The sequence below is a fragment of the Sinocyclocheilus grahami genome, unplaced genomic scaffold, assembly GCF_001515645.1.
Source record: "Sinocyclocheilus grahami isolate Dianchi unplaced genomic scaffold, SAMN03320097.WGS_v1.1 scaffold719.1, whole genome shotgun sequence".
Lineage (NCBI taxonomy): Eukaryota > Metazoa > Chordata > Actinopteri > Cypriniformes > Cyprinidae > Sinocyclocheilus > Sinocyclocheilus grahami.
The window spans coordinates 645,590-668,521 of NW_015505898.1; the positions used below are offsets into that span (position 1 = coordinate 645,590).

A 22,932-nucleotide genomic window follows, 5' to 3' on the forward strand; every position below is an offset into this window, starting at 1 on the left:
TAAGATCCCTGCAAAACTTGGACTATATTCAAAGATCATTCCTAAATTCATATCTAGAAAATCTATTTAAATTAATTTTGTTTATTTATTATTATTAATACTATTATTTATTGGTCAAAGCAACAATATAATCCTTTTTCAATCCCTGAAAACTCATGAAAAGTACTTGCATGTATTTATGTATATAAGAAGGGGCACTGGATCTCAACAGGTTGAGTTTATTACATTTAACAGCATGATAATCTGACAACCGTTGAATTGAAAACAAATAAATGGGACGCAAAAGCCGAGAGATTTTTTACAATGTACAAGTTTATTTTAATTAACTCTCAGTGGTTGGTAGTCACAGCACAGCTTGCACGGATGAAGCCACACATCTATTTTACAAGATGATGGGAAATTTAAAAAGGAAAAAAACAACAACGACAAATTAAAAACCTAAACCAAAGAGGAGACAGCTGACAGTCCAACTACAGCGACATTTTTTCCCCCCGACTACAGTATTTAAGTAAAAGGCCACTGAAATGCATAAAACGTGTTTCCGATGCATGGACTTCATCTGACACGCTGGCAAAAGTTCGCTAAACCGGACAGCAAGACTCCTGACATGGCATTGACAGTGCATGTAGACATTGTAAAAAGGACTGGGTTAGCGATATCTAGGATCTTCTTTTTAGTGACAACACCTTGGCTAATAATACTACAGCTTAAAAAAAAGAAAAAGAAAAAAGACCAAACTGGAAAAAGGAGAAGAAAAAAAAATGAACAGCACTCTTCCAAAGATACTGAATAAAATGTGTGAAATGTAGTGAAGCAATTATATTATTATCTCACAATTACCGTGAACACTTTTAAAACTGAGAAGAAGAGGGGGGGAGAAAAAAAATGCACTGAAGAAGAGCAGCCGTCCCTCTTTGAAGAGGGCGGCTCTATTGTTATTCAATGTCTTTTCCAACTATATAAAAGGTGGAGGAAATCGTTAAAACACACTTTGTCCTCTGGAGTTGGTAGATTTCAATAGTAACAGACAGGGAACCATAAACGCATGCCATGTGCTGGTCTCAAACGATACATACAGGTATATACAACTTCACTCAGTACCTGCTAAAACAACGTGAGGAGTACAAGATATAAACCAACGACTACACTACAAACTCAAAGTAAGTCGGGGGGGTAGAGGAAGGAAACCGGGGTGAGCCACGAAAGTGGTGAAAGAGTGAACATTCTTAAAGCATTTGTATAGAAAGAAATGCATATATTGCACATAAGTGAAAGCTTCGATTCCACGAGGTCCGCCGAATCGGTAAAGCCAGGGGTCCGTCGTCTCTCTCGCGGAGGAAGTGTGCGGAGCGTGCGCCAACATTGTGGAATGCTGGGAAGTCTTCTGTTGAGAGACAGTTCCTCTGAGGACGAGGGCGGGACTTCTAGCGCGATTTGGGAAGGGGGCGTGGCTGATGAGGACAGGAAGAGGACATGGAAGGAGAGAGCTGCATATTGCATAACACATCTATACAGGAAGGAAGATTAAAGAGCGGAGCAAAAAAACAACAACCACCAAAAAAGAAAAAAAAAAAAAGAAGGAGAGATCACAAAAAGTGTGGCACAAATAAAATCAGGTGTTCTGTGACAGCCAAGAGAAATTTGATGCAAGTGACGTATGTACAACTAAGGCTTATTGGTTCAATAGTTTTTCGAGGCTTTCCCCGCCCGCAAAGTGTTCAATGCCATTCTCTCGCCTAACGCTTTTCCTTAGTTCTGTAAACGCAGTGGTTCTGGGTGAGGCGGTGGAAGCGAGGGAAAGCCGAGGACTGAGAAACGGAGGGGGAGACGGAGCCTTCTTGTCGCCATTGTCTCGTATTAATATCTAGATGTGCAATACCGTTACTGCCGGAGGTTGTGGAGAGGGTCTTTTCTATTTGGAAAGCTTGCTTATGACTCGGATCAGCGCTCCGTTCTCGTCCTTTAGCCTCTGGTTGTCTGCTTTCAAGTCTGGTAGCGTCTGGAAGAGAGAACAGGAGAGGGACGGGTTAGATTAACAGACAAGGACGAGTGCTTGTGTTGCTGGCGTGGCTCTAGATACTGATGTTTGTTGATTGCTGCATCTTGAACAGCACTTCCTATTCAACACAACCCCCCCTTTTAACCGACATGGTGATGGTGTCTGATCTGGAATCTGAAAGATGACGGTTCTGGGATAGGGGAAGAAACGGCTCGGGAATGGCTCCTGGAAACTGCTGGACTAGAACCAATACTAAATAGCACGATAATGTCTAATCGCTGGGCAGGCGATAATTCTCTCAATATTCTTCTGATTAGGAGTCTTTGATACATATCTCAATTTTATATTTGCTCTGAAATTACTTAAAATGGTGATCTTTTTACATTTTTTTTTTACCAACCAAAGAGTCACTGCAGACTCAAAATGCTTGATGTAAAAGGTAGAAGAAAAAAAAACTTTTCCCCCAGTTTTACACTAATTACCCAAAAGTACACTTACAAAAAATAGAAAAACAAATTAAAATGAGCATTCATTTTTGTCAATATTTATTGACAATTACATTTTCATTTAATAACAATGACTACAATTATAATTTAATAGTAATCAAGTTTTAATTCTATATAGATTTAATTCTACATTTGATGTACATTTATATGCAGCCATTATATATGTATTTTTAATTTTACATTTGATAATTGTTTGACAATGTTAATTTACATGCATATGTATATATATATATGTGTGTGTGTGTGTATATGTATACATGTATGTGTATGTATATATATATATACATATATATATATATACATACATATGTATGCATACACGCATATATATATATATATATATGTGTGTGTGTGTATATGTATACATGTATGTGTATGTATATATATATATATACATATATATATATATATACATACATATGTATGCATACACGCATATATATATATATATATATATATATATATGCGTGTATGCATACATATGTATGTATATATATATATATGTATATATATATATACATATATATATATATACATACATATGTATGCATACACGCATATATATATATATATAAATATAGTTAAATATAATTTTTTAAAGCTTTAATCCATGAAAAATCCCATGTGTTAGTATAAACTAATAGCTGAATCGGAGCTGAACTGATTCATTCAAAAGGACCATTTGAATAAATTCCGTTTTAATGCGTTCATACTGTCATGTCACTTTTTATATGTGCAATTATAGCAATAGCAAAATAAAATAATAATTGCTATAATTTGCTAAATAAATTAAATTGCGGCATCATTTGGCTTTGAAATGGCCCGTTTCTCAGTTTGCAGATTCCTCATCACCAGGACCAGCACCATTTGGGTAGAAAAGGGACCGTCGATCCACACAGGCACACTGCAGATCAATGGGAAACCGTAGCCATGCACTCTCAGATGGAGGGTAAAGAGGAGGACAGCACTCAGGCCTCTCTCGGTCCTCTCTCTCACTGTACACACAGAGTCCCTTTTGTGTGTCCTCGACTGGACGGAATAAACAAAGGGTCTGGAACACAAGTGTCTGTATAAACCACAACACTGAGCGCTACTCGATACCCGACCCGCTTCAGTCTTCAGGTTACAGTGTTGAAGTGGAGATCTGTAGCTGAGATTTCACCACCACTGGCCTCATCGACCGTACAACACTGCACAGACGGATAGAAGTCAGGAAAACTACTCTACTAATTGGACTAACTGGAAACTGAGTTTTGCAAATACAATCAAACATGTTTACGAAAAAGGAAGCAGCAGCTATGAAAAAGGATCTGTTGGGAGCAACTAGCTGAAGTAATAGTCCAACCATAAATTAAAAAGTCATCATCGTTTATTCATTCTCATATGGATCCAAACCTGTGTGACTTTCTTTCTATTTGTGAACAACTAAAGGAAGTCAAGCTAAAGAAAAGCACAAAAAGCCATTATGTAACCTCACAGGTCCTAAATCAGAGCAAGAGTCATACACTTTCATGGTACCTTTTTTGCTCATTATGAAGTTTTACAGTCCTAGTAAGCTTAACTGTACATTTTTTGCTACCCAACTTCCACAAAAGAAAGTCATCCAAGTTTATAACACTTATGGGGGTGAGTAAACGATGACAGAACATTCATTTTTGGGTGAAATATTTCTAAGAATAAAGGCAAAAAATCGTGTGCCAGTGAAGAACTTTAGATATTTTGCAGGAACGCAAAGAAACAACTTCCTTGTGATAAACTCGCCACTGACAATTACATTTTAACGATGTAATGATACTTCCCAAGAGAGCGGTTTACAGTTTGAGTACTGCAGTTGTAGACTGGAAAAATGCATTAAAACGAGTCCATAAAAACAGTAAGTCACAAAACAGAACTGAGTAAAAGAAACAATTTAAAAACCTAGACAAAAGAAGTAATAATATACTGTGTTTGAGGCCTATCGGCAACCAGATAAGCATCCCAAAAATGCGTTTCATTCTGTATACAATCAGCTAGATTATGCTAGAAAAGCTCCAATGTAATTTAAGCGTTTGCCAGCGACAATGTGTGGATTAAAATGCATGAGTTTCCAGAAGCCATGCAATCCAGATTATGCTCAAACAGAGCATAAATAGCAGTTCAGCTCCAGAACTAAAAAAATCTGGGACTGGGGGGGATGGGTGGGGGGTCTCCAAAATTAAAAAAAGCAGAGAAACTATATTTGATTTCACAAAAACCAGTCAAGCACCTCATGCAGGATGCTGGAGTCATCCAAAAGGAACTGCACTTCACAGCAACACATTCGAGGGGAGGACTCAAAAAAGTTCAAACAAGTACAAAAAAAAAAAACAGTACAATTTCTTACTAAAAAAAAAAAGTTTCAAAAATATAAATATTTAGTACTGACAATTTGTAATATGTCATTTGTAAAAAATAAAAGGTAAATATTTTATTCTAAATGAAAGTAGAATTTTATAGATGTCATTTGTAAGCATCATTCATAAAAATCTGGGTAAAAATTATTAGTGTTTTCATTTTTAATTAATATTAATTTAATTAAAGAAACATGCCTTTTTTGTATAAAGTCATTCGTAAAAAAAATCCAGCAGAATTCTTTTATGTACTGTTTTAATGATAAATGTGCAAAATTATCAGTAAATTCTAAAATACATCAAATGTACTGTATTTTTGTAGACATTTTTAGCAATAACTGTACTGTGTTTTCCACACACAAAAAAAAAAACCCAAAAAGGGAGGCGGAGTATCAGCTCAGACTCAGGCTGGCACCTGCCTTTATATGGGCGTGGGCGGAGCTGAATGGAGCATGAGGAGGGGTGTAAAGGGAGGTGGGGGCGGGTCTACAGGTCTGCGGCGGGAAGGTGGCTGCAGCCCTGTGAGATTTTGGAGAGCACGCGGGCCAGCGCCCTGTTCTCTGCCTGCAAACGCTCGTTATACTGACGCAGAGACTGCACCTGCTTTACCTGAGGAAGATTCTATGAGAGAAAGAGAAAGAGAAAGAACGATAGAGGAGAAGATGATAGACATCAGACAAAAAAAATGCAAAAAAAAAAAGGAATAATGTGATAACGTAAACTATTAAAGGGAACGATAGATCACTGAAGGGAAAAAAAAGTATGGGATCTCAAAAATAATTCAAAGAAATTGAAAAGGAAAACACGCATTCACTTAGCTATAAATGGGGACATTTAATAGACATCTATTTTTTTAGGGAGTCGTCGCCAACTGGCGGCTTAAGCACCCTTCCAAGTGGACATCAAGATGGTTTAAAATTATATAAAATAAAACAAAAAATGTAAATCTTGAAAAGCTAAAACATCTAAAAATCAAGACATTAGCTAACATCATTTATGATTTTAATCTGTTCTCTTAAAAACGGAGAATTTTAAAAGTGTGATTTCTAGACCTGAATGGAAATTTCTAAAATGTCATGGATTTAAAAAAATAATAATAATAGAATTTTTCTAGTTATTTCAAGCTCTAACATTTTTTATCAGGTAGAAATTGCTATGTGCGAGCACAAAATAACAATAATAAAAAAAAAAAACTGTAACCACAAATAACTAGCCATTTCATTGGCAATTTAAAAAAAAAGTAAACTGAATAACGGTTATGGAAAGTTTTAGAATTATAGAATTTTAATATATTACCAGTAGTTTCAGTATACTTTTTTTTTTTTTAACGAGCAGCTTTGTCATTATAACAAGTACCAGTATTCTATTCTATATTCATTTCTATTCTTTCTTTTCCCAGCCTGGAAATTAGGGCTGGGCGATATGGCCAAAAAATTATCTCTATATTTTTTTTTCATATCAGTCGATATCGATAATTGTCACGATAAATGTTTAAAAGTTTAAAGGCAGATTTTTGCTCTAATGTGAAAGTTGTAAAAAAAAAAAACAGATGGTTAATTGTGGTTTTCAACTATTCTTTATGGTCGGAACATGACAAACACTTCTCCAGTCATTTTTCATTAACAAAATAAATATCTTAATAGAAAAAAATGTCTTAGTTCTGCATGTTCTAATAATGAGTAATATTGTTTCAAATCAAGAAACACGTTTGTGTTGCCTGATAATATTAATTACATCTTAATTAACATTTTTTTGTCTCTTAGAAATACACATTTGATAGTAGCTTGAGTTAGGATGCAGATGTAGATTTATGTTCATTATCAAAATCTGTTAATTTTAGCAATCTCATTTTTATACGGTGAAATGTAATTATTCTGACTATTTAAGGTATTTAAGGTGTTTTTTTTTTTAACCATTGGTCTTTCATAACATACATTTAGATCATGATAATCACAGTTAAAACCACAAATATAGCACCTCAATACCATGGTAAAAAAATGAGTATGGCTTGTTGGCATTTATGAGAAACAGTAGTCTAAATACATTTATAAATGCATAAACGCTCTAGCTTAATCACAAAAAAATACTGTAATTATATTCCATTACTCCTCCTTCAATATATTTAATGCATGTCTACATTAATAATATAATAAAATTCGACACAAATACCCACATTTCTGACACAATACCATGGTGCAGTTAGTGCTACTACAGTAAATCCATGGTAAATGATGGCGATTTGTAGATTAATAAAATTCTATTCTATATTCATTTCTATTCTTTCTTTTCCCAGCCTGGAAATTAGGGCTGGGCGATATGGCCAAAAAATGATCTCTATATTTTTTTTTCATATCAGTCGATATCGATAATTGTCACGATAAATGTTTAAAAGTTTAAAGGCAGATTTTTGCTCTAATGTGAAAGTTGTAAAAAAAAAAACAGATGGTTAATTGTGGTTTTCAACTATTCTTTATGGTCGGAACATGACAAACACTTCTCCAGTCATTTTTCATTAACAAAATAAATATATTAATAGAAAAAAATGTCTTAGTTCTGCATGTTCTAATAATGAGTAATATTGTTTCAAATCAAGAAACACGTTTGTGTTGCCTGATAATATTAATTACATCTTAATTAACATTTTTTTGTCTCTTAGAAATACACATTTGATAGTAGCTTGAGTTAGGATGCAGATGTAGATTTATGTTCATTATCAAAATCTGTTAAAAATTTTAGCAATCTCATTTTTATACGGTGAAATGTAATTATTCTGACTATTTAAGGTATTTAAGGTGTTTTTTTTTTAACCATTGGTCTTTCATAACATACATTTAGATCATGATAATCACAGTTAAAACCACAAATATAGCACCTCAATACCATGGTAAAAAAATTAGTATGGCTTGTTGGCATTTATGAGAAACAGTAGTCTAAATACATTTATAAATGCATAAACGCTCTAGCTTAATCACAAAAAAATACTGTAATTATATTCCATTACTCCTCCTTCAATATATTTAATGCATGTCTACATTAATAATATAATAAAATTCGACACAAATACCCACATTTCTGACACAATACCATGGTGCAGTTAGTGCTACTACAGTAAATCCATGGTAAATGATGGCGATTTGTAGATTAATAAAAAGTCTGACGGTTTCGTTGCGCAGTGTTTCTGCTGTTTGTCAGAGCTGTTTCATCTGGCTGTAAACAGAGTTATTTGTGTTCCTCGCTGAATTCAAGCGCTTCACACTGGATCTCACAGCACTGTTCAGTGTTGCGTGAGCGAGACTCATCAGCGAGTGAACGCATCTGCTCTAGTGAAGCTCGCGCCGCTGTTTGACCTTTGATCTGAGCGGATAAACGCTCAGAGGGGGCTCTTTCGTTCCGCCTTTGCCGCATTATATCAAACATTTATCGAACTCTTATCATTTATCGAGGAAATCTGTATCGTGCGATAATTATCGTTATCGATTTATCGCCCAGCCCTACTGGAAATCACATTTAAAAATTCACTCATATTTCTAGGTTTTCCATGACAGTGACAACCCTGTCTGATGCAACAAAGCAGTGTGAGAGTACTACAATTATCACGATTCATTTTAACGTTGAAGAATGAATTGTTGTTGTTTTTTCCGCAATCAAGAAAAAAAAGTGTCTTGGTGTCTCTTCGAGTGCAAGATGATATATGGGCAAACTTTCCATCATAGGATGCAGATGTAGATTTATGTTCATTATCAAAATCTGTTAAAAATTTTAGCAATCTCATTTTTATACGGTGAAATGTAATTATTCTGACTATTTAAGGTATTTAAGGTGTTTTTTTTTTAACCATTGGTCTTTCATAACATACATTTAGATCATGATAATCACAGTTAAAACCACAAATATAGCACCTCAATACCATGGTAAAAAAATTAGTATGGCTTGTTGGCATTTATGAGAAACAGTAGTCTAAATACATTTATAAATGCATAAACGCTCTAGCTTAATCACAAAAAAATACTGTAATTATATTCCATTACTCCTCCTTCAATATATTTAATGCATGTCTACATTAATAATATAATAAAATTCGACACAAATACCCACATTTCTGACACAATACCATGGTGCAGTTAGTGCTACTACAGTAAATCCATGGTAAATGATGGCGATTTGTAGATTAATAAAAAGTCTGACGGTTTCGTTGCGCAGTGTTTCTGCTGTTTGTCAGAGCTGTTTCATCTGGCTGTAAACAGAGTTATTTGTGTTCCTCGCTGAATTCAAGCGCTTCTCACTGGATCTCACAGCGCTGTTCAGTGTTGCGTGAGTGAGACTCATCAGCGAGTGAACGCATCTGCTCTAGTGAGGCTCGCGCCGCTGTTTGAACTTTGATCTGAGCGGATAAACGCTCCGAGTGGCGCTCTTTCGTTCCGCCTTTGCCGCATTATATCAAACATTTATCGAACTCTTATCATCATTTATCGAGGAACTCTGTATCGTGCGATAATTATCGTTATCGATTTATCGCCCAGCCCTACTGGAAATCACATTTAAAAATTCACTCATATTTCTAGGTTTTCCATGACAGTGACAACCCTGTCTGATGCAACAAAGCAGTGTGAGAGTACTACAATTATCACGATTCATTTTAACGTTGAAGAATGAATTGTTGTTGTTTTTTCCGCAATCAAGAAAAAAAAGTGTCTTGGTGTCTCTTCGAGTGCAAGATGATATATGGGCAAACTTTCCATCATAGAGTTCTCAAGGAGTCTCTCAGAAAACGAATCCTGGACAGGATCTCACCTGCGTGGCTTTCTCCAGCTGCAGTTTCAGGTCTGCCAGCTCCAGTTCTGTATCACGTAACTGAGCTTTCAACTTCTCGTTTTCAGCTAAAATCTGCTCATAAAGCTGCAAGCGGAAAGAGCATGTTGGGTAAACACTCAACTATAAGGAAACCACTATTTTACAGGGCGTAATCATACAGTGCAAAGTTTGTACCTTCTTATAATCAGTGGTGTCGTCTCTTTCGAAGCGAGAGTACGGTCGCCGGCTCTCCCCAATGCCACGGCTACTCAAAGACTCGTAACGGTTGAGGGAGGAAGTGCTAGTAGAAACAGGGTCATTCCTGAGGGGGAAAAATGAGAGTTACTTATATTATTCATTTGGGTTCTCATAATAAACATGAACACATGCATATTTCGCTGCTCTTAAGTGTTTTTTGGGATACATACCTGGATAGTCTGTCGCTCTGTGGATGTGAACAGCGAGAGAAAGAGAGAGAGAGAGAGAGAGAGAGGAAGTTATTACAACGTCTGTACCTGCTATTAATCAATCACATGCTCATAATGCATTTAGTGTGTCTGTTTGTCTAGTGTCTAGACTAGCAGATTATCAATTAGTCTGGGATGGATTGTGACGCTCTCATGGCCTGCTTAACGCTGCTATTTAATGAGAGTCCGCACGGGTCGGCAATCTATCATTTACTGCTCTACAGTAAAGGACGTGTTTGAAGACATCTGGGTGTAATCCATTTGATTTTGTCCTTATAAGAGTCATGCTTCAAAAGGTTCGACTTCCATGCAAGTGTCACACATTTATCAAGACGGAAGTAAAAGGACTTTGGTCATCATTATTCCCTCCTGCCGTTTTCTTCTTTCTCTGAGCTCCGAGACCTCTCAGCCCTGCTGGGCTTTTCTTCATGAATTCCTGATCAGCAGCCAAGACTTCTGGGTCTGCTCTTATTCCCCAGCCGCTTAAAGCACACACAGGGTATTGGAATGAGTTCGGAATGGCATACTAAACACTATTTTTGGAAATTAGTAGTATGTAATATGCATACTGTGCACAATCTAATATTCCGTATGCATGAAACTATTACCAATTGACAAAATGTGCAGTATTCCACCACAGCACATGATGTGAGAGACAGTATCCCATAAGGAAATGATACTTTATGTGTGTGGCAAATGAACCTGAATAATAATAGTCCTCACCTTCTGAAAGACCAATTTTAATGGTTCCAGTCCTACGTAATTACTGGCTACATTTTTTTTTAAATCATTTTATAGAGACTGAACTTAGAAGACACCAAGTTTTAGCTGATGAAATATTTTACAACTGATTTTAATTAGAAAAATTTATATTCGTGACTATGAACTATAAAGATTATCTTCTTAATTACAAAAATTCCCTGACTTTTCCAGATTTCTCATGGGAACCCTGTTGCTTAAATTATTTAATTGGACTGCTGAAAAATATTCATATAATATAATATGATATAATATTGAAATACAAATAAATATATATACACTCATACTCATTATATACAGTATATAAATAAATATTAATTATATATCACAAAAAAGGTGTATTTATATTCAATTATATTTTAATATAAAAATATAAAAAGTATATATTTTAATGTTTTATATTATATTAAAACATATTAACTTTATTTAAATAATTTTTCATTCTTTATTTTTTTTTTTTAAATGCAGTCAAATAGTATTCCATTCTAAACACAACCAAAATCTCTTCTCATAGCTAAAGGTTGGAAACATTGGGCCGGGAGCCAGTATGAAGCCTCAGTACTAAGAATAGGACTGGAGCTCAGAGCCTGGGCTGTGAGAAGCTCTCAGGCAATGACCCATGTGACAGCGCGGCCCACTTCCTTTAGCTGATTGCCCTGGAAGCACACTGAAGCACTTAGCTTTGTGTCAGAACTTCCTTTTTTCGATACAGAACAGCACACTAAGAGGAAATGTGTGCTATTAAGCTAACAAAAAAAACAGCTGTCTCATAAAGAACCCACGGACCCCATTAGATTTTCTTTCATACTGCGGCCCGCTGAACACTTATCATTTGGAACCATCCAACCAAAAACTGATCTTTAGCTCTATTCGGCAATATTTGAGCTAAATTTAAACCTGGATGACATGCTGTAACAAGTGCACTTGAAAAAGTGTTGTAATAGGAGGATGATTTGAGGCGTCAGCTGGTGCTTCTTCCACTTGACACGTGCAAAATGTTTCCTGTTCTTCTTCTACTGACCCAACAGTCAAGAACAAAGCTTTGTCCTGCTCTTTGATTCTTGACCTTCCTGACTCAAATAAACTGTCACCACTTTTGAATCCCTCATTCCCAGTTTTCCACCCGACTGCGAGTGATCTGGTTCCAGGATCATGTTGACACAGGATATGCAGGATATTTATCTTATCCTCACTGGACTCACAATATCACCCCAGTCACACCAATAGTAACAGCTTAAAGGGGTCATATGATGCGATTTAAATTTTTCCTTTCTCTTTGGAGTGTTACAAGCTCTTGGGCATGCTGTGGATCACCGGATCGGCTTTCACCGTGGACGAAGCCCGGGGTCGTCACATGTGGTTGCCGCAAGCCCACCGGCCGCACTGTTCTCAAGCCTGCCCGCCGCAGCTCACTCAAGCCGGCCTCCGCATACTCTAGGCCGCAGCTCACTCAGGCCGCAGTGTGTGACGCTTTTTCGTTGTGAAAGCGAAACTACTTTGTTTGGTCTTCCAAAAGAGGACACGACTAGAAATCAGTGATTAGGTTGTATTTACAACACTGTTCCAGAACAGTTCAACCCAAATATTCAGATGTGTCCAGAGCATTTTATGGAGGACTGTTTCCTGATCCTGGTAGAGTAGACTACAATGCCGGCTGTTCTGACTCACAGACTGTAAGTACGTTTTTTATATTTAAAGAATTTGTCACTGACGATTCAAACTCGAGTTTTTTGAGCAGTGTAGAGTAGCACTTGTTGTTTGTCATTTCTCCGATCACAAATGCAGACATGGTTTTATGTTACGCTCCGGCCGGACAGGGCATCACAGTATGTTAAGGGGCATAACATTTCCGTCACACGCTTGAGGTATTCGGCCAATCACAACGTGCTGGATAGCTGGCCAATCACAGCACACCTCGCTTTTCAGACAAATGAGCTTTGTAAAAATCACCGCGTTTCAGAAAGGCGGGGCATAGAAGAGAAACAATAATGTACAGTATGTGGAAAATAATGTGTTTTTTGAATCTTAAACCGCATAAACATTTCATTACACCAAATAATGTTCTTTTTAGCAACATCATATGACCCCTTTAAGTACACCCTAAACAACTCATGTGACTAGCCATGTAGTTGCTTTTATGGCTGGAAGCGTGATTTCTCCTGCAATAGTAATAGGTGACAGTCGATGGGCTGTGAATCAGGTCGACTTTCATTTTTAAGACGACTAATGCTGCTGGGACAATTCCAGGATGTTGAAGGGGGAGGAGGGGGTCAGCAGTCAGCAGACAAACAGTAACGTGAGTGAATTGTTTGTCCTGCCAAACATGAAGAAAAGTCAATCTGTTCTTTGACTATAAAAGATGAAAGACAGAGGAAGAACCTTAAAGTCCTACAAAAGCAGTCCAACAAAATAAGCAGCTGATTTTTATTAAAAAAAAAGGAGGAACTTGGCATTTGTCTAACTGGTACATTTGTGTTGGCAGATGCATTGTAGGTGAGATGATGTTCACCTGAGGCTCTCCTTTAGTGCTGCCTTCTTCTGAGTCCGATGGCTCCTCTGGCTCGTTCTCGTCACTCTGTAACATAGAAACGCGTTTCAAATTCCACTATATTCCAACTATAAAAGAAAACAGCGTCCAAAATGAAGTTGCCAATCACTAAATGCACATAAATGCTTTAGCATGAACATAAAATTGAGTTAATGCGTCCAAAAGTTTCTTACATCCTGGTTCCAGAAGGACACTCCAGTCGAGCGTCTTTTCTCTCGAGGTCGTCTGCGGTCACGTATAGAGCGTGGCTGAGACTTGTCTTCAGCGTCCTTGTCATCATTTTTATCTTTTCTATCAGAGTCTGGTCAGAAAACAGACATATGGTTCTTTATGAGTACAACTGAACATTATGAACATCCACTAACCACTAGTGGAAATCCCTGTTTTATTTACAGGAAGGCTATGGCTGCAGGCAAGAAATTCGGGCTGAGCTAATGGAATAAAAATAATTCTTAGAAAATTAATTAACACTAAACAATAAAATAAATCTAATACCAGTATTCTGCAATAAAGTCTGTTTCATTATGAAGGTAAGAGGGTTTAAATGTAAATAATATAATGCATTTCAAATTCCCTACCGTTCAAAAGTGCCGGCGTTTCAAATCAAATACACTACCATTCAAATGTTTTTTTTCAAAGAAATGAATACTATTAATTCAGCAAAGATGCAATGAATTGATAAAAAATTACAGTAAATAAAGATAGATTTCTATTTCAAATAAATAATGTTCTTTTGAAATTTCTATTCAAAGAATCCAATTTTTTTTTTTTTTTGAAAAATACGGTTTCCATAGAAATATGAACTTGCAGAACTGTTTTCAACTGTGATAAGAAATGTTTCTTGACCAAATCAGCATGTTAGAATGATGGTTAAAAATCAAATTCATTCAAAGATTTTAGACCTTTTTTAAGACCGTTCAAATGTTTTTTTTCAAAGAAATGAATACTATTAATTCAGCAAAGATGCAATGAATTGATAAAAAATTACAGTAAATAAAGATAGATTTCTATTTCAAATAAATAATGTTCTTTTGAAATTTCTATTCATCAAAGAATCCAAATTTTTTTTTTTTTTTGAAAAATACGGTTTCCATAGAAATATGAACTTGCAGAACTGTTTTCAACTGTGATAAGAAATGTTTCTTGACCAAATCAGCATGTTAGAATGATGGTTAAAAATCAAATTCATTCAAAGATTTTAGACCTTTTTTAAGACCTGTACAAATAAAATGAATGTCCCTACAGACTAAATCCATAAAATCTCAAAATAAATCATGTATCTCAGATTCTTTTACTTAATTAAAAAGACTTGAGCACACATAAAAAATAAATAAATAAAAAACAAATAAAAATAATAATGCCCCTTATCAGCAAAAAGTCAAAGGTGCTAAAATACACACTCTTACAAGCATCTACAACATATTACAATAAATGCATTAAGTAAACCTTGTCATAATTCATCAATTGTAGATCACAAGCAATCGATTGGCAAAAACGTGCAGTATTCATTTAATTCCAACTGCTTTGAAACATGAAATCCTTGTCTTTTGAAGTTTAATAATCACATTAGGCTGTATTGGTGCAGCATTGGTGAGAAAAAAAAAACTTTTTCAGCTGCAAATTTTTGACCGGTAGTGTACATGAGCCTGTAAGAAAACAAAACGTGTTTCTTATTGTCATGGGTTTCCGCAAATCAACAATGGAAAAACAATCCTCTTCCACGTGAATGAAGACTGACGCTTAGTCAGTCTGCAACCATACTACAGAAACTTCCTGTCTGTATGGCAGTTCCTGTAGCACCACAAAGCCCTATCACTCATTTTCCTTCCTGTGCCATGTCCCTCGACTCAAAGTGACCCTACAGATATTGCATTTTGCACCGGAGGGAACAGTACATATAATTACTGCTGTACATTGTCTTAAAACTAAAGTTTTGTAAAGTTTCACGTCACAAGAAATACAGGCAAGTTCATTGTTTTTATGTATATAATCTATTCTTCTGTTTGGATGAAAGAGGACTCGGACATTATGTCTTGAGTACGTTTGTGTGCTGTACCTCTCTCAGTGTCGCGTGTGGTGCGGCTGTAGGTGGAAGTGAGACCGCTCAGGCTGTTGGGCCGGTTCAGAGAGGAGGTGCTGTACAGAGAAGAGGAGGAAGGCAGGGTGGAGGAGGCCGTGGTGGTCGAGGCCAAGGAGGTGCTCCGGTACTTCTGGAGGACAAAAAAAGAAAAGAAATTCATGTGACATTAAAAAACTAGAATGCTAGTTAGAATTCTCTGTGAACGGGGAAAAGAAAGGAGTTTTCCTCACCTCTTCAAAGCTGCGGTAGCGTGACCTGTAGTCATCCTCCTTGGTCTCTGTCTCTTTCTTCTCTTCTTGTTTCTCCTTGTCCTGTTTCTCCTTCTCTTCTTTCTCCTCTTCTCGAGGCCGTGTGGAGCGACTGCGACCGATGGTCTTCTCTGCCTCCTGGAGATCAGTCAAGGTCACACCCTGAAAAAAAAAAAACAAGGTCAAAGGGTCAAAATCATACCATTCATTTCTGAGTCTGCTAAACAGCCCCCCAAATTGTTATGGTCTCAATTATGTTGTCATTATTTTTATAACTGCAACAATATATATTCTGTTAATAAGAACCAGGGCCGGGCAGTACTATGATACCATGCTACAATAAAAATATATCAATAATGTTTACTTATGATTAATATTTTTAATAATCATTTAAATAGATACATTTTTTTTAATATATAATATTTACTCAAATATATCAATAATAAATTGATAATTTAAATAATAATAAAATCACATGTAGAAAACTATACATGTACACGTAAACTGTCACAAAAGGGCATTTTCATTTTTCAACAGCTTTAAACTTCACCCAATTGAAGATGATTTGAAGACAGGCATTTCCACATGATTATGTAATGTATAATTTAAGTAAATATTCTATTATGGTGTTTTATGTTGAGCCCTTAGTTATAACCAATGAGGAAACATGGCCTTGCTTTTGAAGAAGGAAAAACTCAAGTTATCTCTCTGTTGTAAACGGTTATTTCTCCCATAAATCCCTGCCACGTCGCAGAGCTGTTCCAGGAAGCATATTCCAAAACCGAAGAACCAACAAAATCTCACAAAAAATACAGTGATAGAATCATGTAAACAGCGCTGTGGATCTGCCTATTATTAGAGAGACTTCCTGCAGAGGCGTTTAGATGATTGTCTAGACTTGCCTGTGTGGACCTCCTGGACTGCCGCGCCTGTCTGGATCTGGCTTTCCTCTGAGACTCGGACTCTTCGTCACGCACAGGGGTGAGGTATGATCTACAGACACAACACAAAGAAACAAAATCCTCTCAGTTAAATGTTGCCAGCTGAAGCAACACGCACTTTTGTTGAGGCTCTTAAGGGCAGCTTTAATGAGAGTAACAATAGGCTTTGGAGAATAAATTAGACAGTTCTTCCTTTATTAGGAACTGCAGCATCATACATTGTTTAAACTGAATTTAAAATGTTGACATGTAGAATCTAAATAAAAGACATTTAAAAAATCTGCCTGTTGATGCAAAAACGCTCTCAGTGATAACATGTTGCAGTGCATGTGTGTGTGTGTGTGTGTGTACCTGCGTCTCTCTCGTCCGTCAGAGCCCAGCACAGTTCCAGTAGTGGAGGTGGTAGTGGTGGTGGCTGCAGTGTTGATTGTGGGGATGACCGTGGCCGATTCTTTCTCCTTCTCCTTGTCCGTACTCTCTTCTGCCCAATACCTGTTATGCAGCGACACAATTCACTAACAGAACCTACTCTTGAGTGTTTAGTTTGGATGTTTAATTGGCTGTGTGCGTTCATACCTGGACAGCAGGCTGCGATGTCCGGTGGGTGAGGTAACAGAGGAGGTCGTTGTTGTGGAGGTGGAGGAAGAAGTGGAACTTAAAGCATCATCCTGTCTCCTTCCAAACGACCCGCTACAGCAACACAGACAACAATCAAGGGACAAAACCAAAGATAAGAGGAGAGAAAGATCGCTCTCAAAAGAAGTACCACAGGAAAGCATTCCCTCATTCTGAAAACCTGAGCAAGGTCCATAATGAACAAAACAAAACCGAAAGAAACAAACCAAATAAAGCACAGATTAAAAATAAAATGAAAAAAGTCATATAAATGAATAAGCAAACAAACCAATGATATAAAAAATATATCGCTGGGCGATATAAAGAAATCTAAGTACTGACAATATTCTATATTTAATTTCAAGCACTTACTTTGCGTAATTTGCATCTTTGATTTTTAGTTCATGTTTACTCATCTGAGAAATATTTGAATTAAAACAATACCCTGTAGACTTCATATTTGGCAATATTTGATTGAATTTTTTCTTTGCTGTGCTATCAAAACTGAATTGTCAGTTGTGAAATTTCACAGGTACTGTTGGCATCTCTTCAACTTTGATGAAAACATTGCGATATTTTAATTTATCGCCCAGCACTATATTCAGTCCATTCTAACGTATAGTATAACTCTATACCCCATAGGCAAATAAATCCCCAAAAAGCAAGAATGGCAAGCAGCTACGTGTGGGGAACACAAAGACACATGGAGGACATGGAGTGAGTGAGTGAGTGAGTGAGTGTGTGTGTTTGCTGGGGCAGGTACCTGCGGTGAATGCTGTAAGACTGATAGTAGGAGGAAGGCTGCTGCCAGGCTTTAGAGTTGTTAGGTTCCAGACTGGAGGCAGAGGAGGATTTGGCGGGCAGGTCGCGAGAGCTAGATGTGCGGCCTAACGCTAGCGTGTGAGACGTACTGCCGTGTGGATGTGGCAGGGTGAAGAGGTGAGTTAGAAGGGGGAGGACAAACATGAACACACATAGACAAAACATTACATATATGTATGAAGCACTGATTTGGTTGTGGGGGGCTCGGTTTCTTATAAAGTCATATTTTGGGGTATAAATATATCAAATAACCTCATTATACATAAAAATAGAAACCTACTTGTTATCTAGAAACCATAAGCATTAGGGGTGTAAATCAGATGGTTCGTCACGATACGATACGATATCGATTCTCATACCCAGCGATACGATATTTGCCGATATCTCAAATTATACGATAGAATAACGATTCGATCCAGGAGTATATTGATCGATATTATGATATTATTTACCTATTTTAAACAACCATCTACATTTTTATTAACTCACAAATGCAACCAAAATATATAACATGATAATTTCTCTGAAATTTGGGACATTCACAACAAAACAAAAAATAGGCCTACACTTTTCTACACATTTTTTTAAATAATAAAGAAAATAAACAATTGGAAAACTGCTATGGGCTCAGAGCGAAAATCTTTTCTACAGATAACCAAATTAAAAGCAATAGCAGAAAATAAATACAATATAACAAAGACACAAGTTCAATAAACAGTGCTTTTCCGGTTTTTCAGCTCAGTCTAAAATAAATTTTCAGGTACGCTACAGAAATACAATAATCAAATGTAAAATAACTGCATAGTCCTCACTGTATAAATTAAATATAGATTAATCATTTTTGATGTTACAAAGGTTATTTAGTCAGGAGCAGTGAGCACTTGTATTTTTGTATTTTTCTTTGATGGCATTAGATTTATTATTAGTTTGCTTTCACTTTAAGAACGAAAGCACAGATTTAATATACTGATACACATGCCTTTTCTTTCTCAACCGTTTACGTTAAGACATATGCCTAACCGACTGTGTTTACTAGGATATTCGCCAAAACGTGCATTTTGATGTAATTTTGTCTCCATTTATTCATCCATGCACAAAAAAGTGGAAGAGAGCTCAATTTAGTATTCATGCGGTGTAGACGCGGCTGTCTGTGTGTGTGTGCGCGCAGAAAACTTCTCACACAGTGCTCGACTGTTCCTCCAACAATTCTGAGCGTCTTTTATTCTCACCTTGAGCCTTCGGGCAGTTCTTATATCGAGTCCTGATACGTGAGTTTGAACGAGAATGCACGCGTTGGCGGTAATGCATAGACGGACATTATGTGAAAATGTGGACAGTGCCAAAATAAAGGTGCCTATTTATACTACAGATATCGATATTTTACGCGTGGCATCGATGCACCGTATCATCAGACATCGTATCGATGTATCGATCCATATCGATGAATCGTTACACCCCTACTTTTCAACTAGTTAGGCTAGGAGACCAGCTTAAACTAGCTATAAAACTAGCAGAGTTAAGGCTCATTTTAGGTGTCTATGGAGTTCAGTGTCTTTGATTGACACGTTCAAACCATACGTTTCTTGGTTGGTGTGTGTTCTTTCCTTCTCGCCTCACTTTAATTACACACTCAGGCCATCTTGCCACCTCAGCCCCTGCCAAGCCTCACCCTGTCCTTCCTCTTTTTTTCCTCCAGGTGATGGAACAGTCCACAGTTATGAAGCTTCCTCCTTTACCAGTCTCTCTCATCGCCTTGGCCTGGTACAATGAGAACGACAGATAAGAGTTTTCATTATCTGGCCCCTCTCTTGGGACGCTCCCCACTCTATCTCTCCCTCTCTTTCTCTCTCTATCAGACTCAAAGGGCTTTTTTAAATAGGGAGACCGTCCAGTTGATGGCCGTGGCATCTTTTTGTCTTTTGTTCTAAATAAAAGACATTTAAAAAATCTGCCTGTTGATGCAAAAACGCTCTCAGTGATAATATGGTGCAGTACATGTGTGTGTGTGTGTGTGTACCTGCGTCTCTCTCGTCCGTCAGAGCCCAGCACAGTTCCAGTAGTGGAGGTGGTAGTGGTGGTGGCTGCAGTGTTGATTGTGGGGATGACCGTGGCCGATTCTTTCTCCTTCTCCTTGTCCGTACTCTCTTCTGCCCAATACCTGTTATGCAGCGACACAATTCACTAACAGAACCTACTCTTGAGTGTTTAGTTTGGATGTTTAATTGGCTGTGTGCGTTCATACCTGGACAGCAGGCTGCGATGTCCGGTGGGTGAGGTAACAGAGGAGGTCGTTGTTGTGGAGGTGGAGGAAGAAGTGGAACTTAAAGCATCATCCTGTCTCCTTCCAAACGACCCGCTACAGCAACACAGACAACAATCAAGGGACAAAACCAAAGATAAGAGGAGAGAAAGATCGCTCTCAAAAGAAGTACCACAGGAAAGCATTCCCTCATTCTGAAAACCTGAGCAAGGTCCATAATGAACAAAACAAAACCGAAAGAAACAAACCAAATAAAGCACAGATTAAAAATAAAATGAAAAAAAGTCATATAAATGAATAAGCAAACAAACCAATGATATAAAAAATATATCGCTGGGCGATATAAAGAAATCTAAGTACTGACAATATTCTATATTTAATTTCAAGCACTTACTTTGCGTAATTTGCATCTTTGATTTTTAGTTCATGTTTACTCATCTGAGAAATATTTGAATTAAAACAATACCCTGTAGACTTCATATTTGGCAATATTTGATTGAATTTTTTCTTTGCTGTGCTATCAAAACTGAATTGTCAGTTGTGAAATTTCACAGGTACTGTTGGCATCTCTTCAACTTTGATGAAAACATTGCGATATTTTAATTTATCGCCCAGCACTATATTCAGTCCATTCTAACGTATAGTATAACTCTATACCCCATAGGCAAATAAATCCCCAAAAAGCAAGAATGGCAAGCAGCTACGTGTGGGGAACACAAAGACACATGGAGGACATGGAGTGAGTGAGTGAGTGAGTGAGTGTGTGTGTTTGCTGGGGCAGGTACCTGCGGTGAATGCTGTAAGACTGATAGTAGGAGGAAGGCTGCTGCCAGGCTTTAGAGTTGTTAGGTTCCAGACTGGAGGCAGAGGAGGATTTGGCGGGCAGGTCGCGAGAGCTAGATGTGCGGCCTAACGCTAGCGTGTGAGACGTACTGCCGTGTGGATGTGGCAGGGTGAAGAGGTGAGTTAGAAGGGGGAGGACAAACATGAACACACATAGACAAAACATTACATATATGTATGAAGCACTGATTTGCTTGTGGGGGGCTCGGTTTCTTATAAAGTCATATTTTGGGGTATAAATATATCAAATAACCTCATTATACATAAAAATAGAAACCTACTTGTTATCTAGAAACCATAAGCATTAGGGGTGTAAATCAGATGGTTCGTCACGATACGATACGATATCGATTCTCATACCCAGCGATACGATATTTGCCGATATCTCAAATTATACGATAGAATAACGATTCGATCCAGGAGTATATTGATCGATATTATGATATTATTTACCTATTTTAAACAACCATCTACATTTTTATTAACTCACAAATGCAACCAAAATATATAACATGATAATTTCTCTGAAATTTGGGACATTCACAACAAAAAAAAAATAGGCCTACACTTTTCTACACATTTTTTTAAATAATAAAGAAAATAAACAATTGGAAAACTGCTATGGGCTCAGAGCGAAAATCTTTTCTACAGATAACCAAATTAAAAGCAATAGCAGAAAATAAATACAATATAACAAAGACACAAGTTCAATAAACAGTGCTTTTCCGGTTTTTCAGCTCAGTCTAAAATAAATTTTCAGGTACGCTACAGAAATACAATAATCAAATGTAAAATAACTGCATAGTCCTCACTGTATAAATTAAATATAGATTAATCATTTTTGATGTTACAAAGGTTATTTAGTCAGGAGCAGTGAGCACTTGTATTTTTGTATTTTTCTTTGATGGCATTAGATTTATTATTAGTTTGCTTTCACTTTAAGAACGAAAGCACAGATTTAATATACTGATACACATGCCTTTTCTTTCTCAACCGTTTACGTTAAGACATATGCCTAACCGACTGTGTTTACTAGGATATTCGCCAAAACGTGCATTTTGATGTAATTTTGTCTCCATTTATTCATCCATGCACAAAAAAGTGGAAGAGAGCTCAATTTAGTATTCATGCGGTGTAGACGCGGCTGTCTGTGTGTGTGCGCGCGCAGAAAACTTCTCACACAGTGCTCGACTGTTCCTCCAACAATTCTGAGCGTCTTTTATTCTCACCTTGAGCCTTCGGGCAGTTCTTATATCGAGTCCTGATACGTGAGTCTGAACGAGAATGCACGCGTTGGCGGTAATGCATAGACAGACATTATGTGAAAATGTGGACAGTGCCAAAATAAAGGTGCCTATTTATACTACAGATATCGATATTTTACGTGTGGCATCGATGCATCGTATCGTAGACGCGGCTGTCTGTGTGTGTGTGCGCGCAGAAAACTTCTCACACAGTGCTCGACTGTTCCTCCAACAATTCTGAGCGTCTTTTATTCTCACCTTGAGCCTTCGGGCAGTTCTTATATCGAGTCCTGATACGTGAGTTTGAACGAGAATGCACGCGTTGGCGGTAATGCATAGACAGACATTATGTGAAAATGTGGACAGTGCCAAAATAAAGGTGCCTATTTATACTACAGATATCGATATTTTACGTGTGGCATCGATGCATCGTATCGTCA

At 37.1% G+C, this 22,932-nt stretch overlaps 1 protein-coding gene across 1 annotated transcript in view; it reads right to left on the minus strand.

Annotated features, from left to right (window-relative positions):
* Positions 1-301: 301 nt before the first annotated feature.
* The window catches only part of LOC107560300 (protein phosphatase 1 regulatory subunit 12A), an 82,284-nt gene continuing 59,653 nt past the window's right edge, over positions 302-22,932 (minus strand). The window contains exons 13-26 of the mRNA XM_016244439.1: positions 21,191-21,337; positions 20,388-20,501; positions 20,163-20,303; positions 16,670-16,760; positions 15,750-15,929; positions 15,496-15,649; positions 13,613-13,740; positions 13,401-13,466; positions 10,094-10,110; positions 9,861-9,987; positions 9,666-9,770; positions 5,415-5,495; positions 4,751-4,816; positions 302-1,999 (exon numbers count right to left, since the gene is read on the minus strand). Of these exons, the coding sequence (XP_016099925.1) occupies positions 1,913-1,999; positions 4,751-4,816; positions 5,415-5,495; positions 9,666-9,770; positions 9,861-9,987; positions 10,094-10,110; positions 13,401-13,466; positions 13,613-13,740; positions 15,496-15,649; positions 15,750-15,929; positions 16,670-16,760; positions 20,163-20,303; positions 20,388-20,501; positions 21,191-21,337 (1,504 nt within the window). The 3' untranslated portion in view covers positions 302-1,912. The remainder of the gene's footprint in view (positions 2,000-4,750; positions 4,817-5,414; positions 5,496-9,665; positions 9,771-9,860; positions 9,988-10,093; positions 10,111-13,400; positions 13,467-13,612; positions 13,741-15,495; positions 15,650-15,749; positions 15,930-16,669; positions 16,761-20,162; positions 20,304-20,387; positions 20,502-21,190; positions 21,338-22,932) is intronic.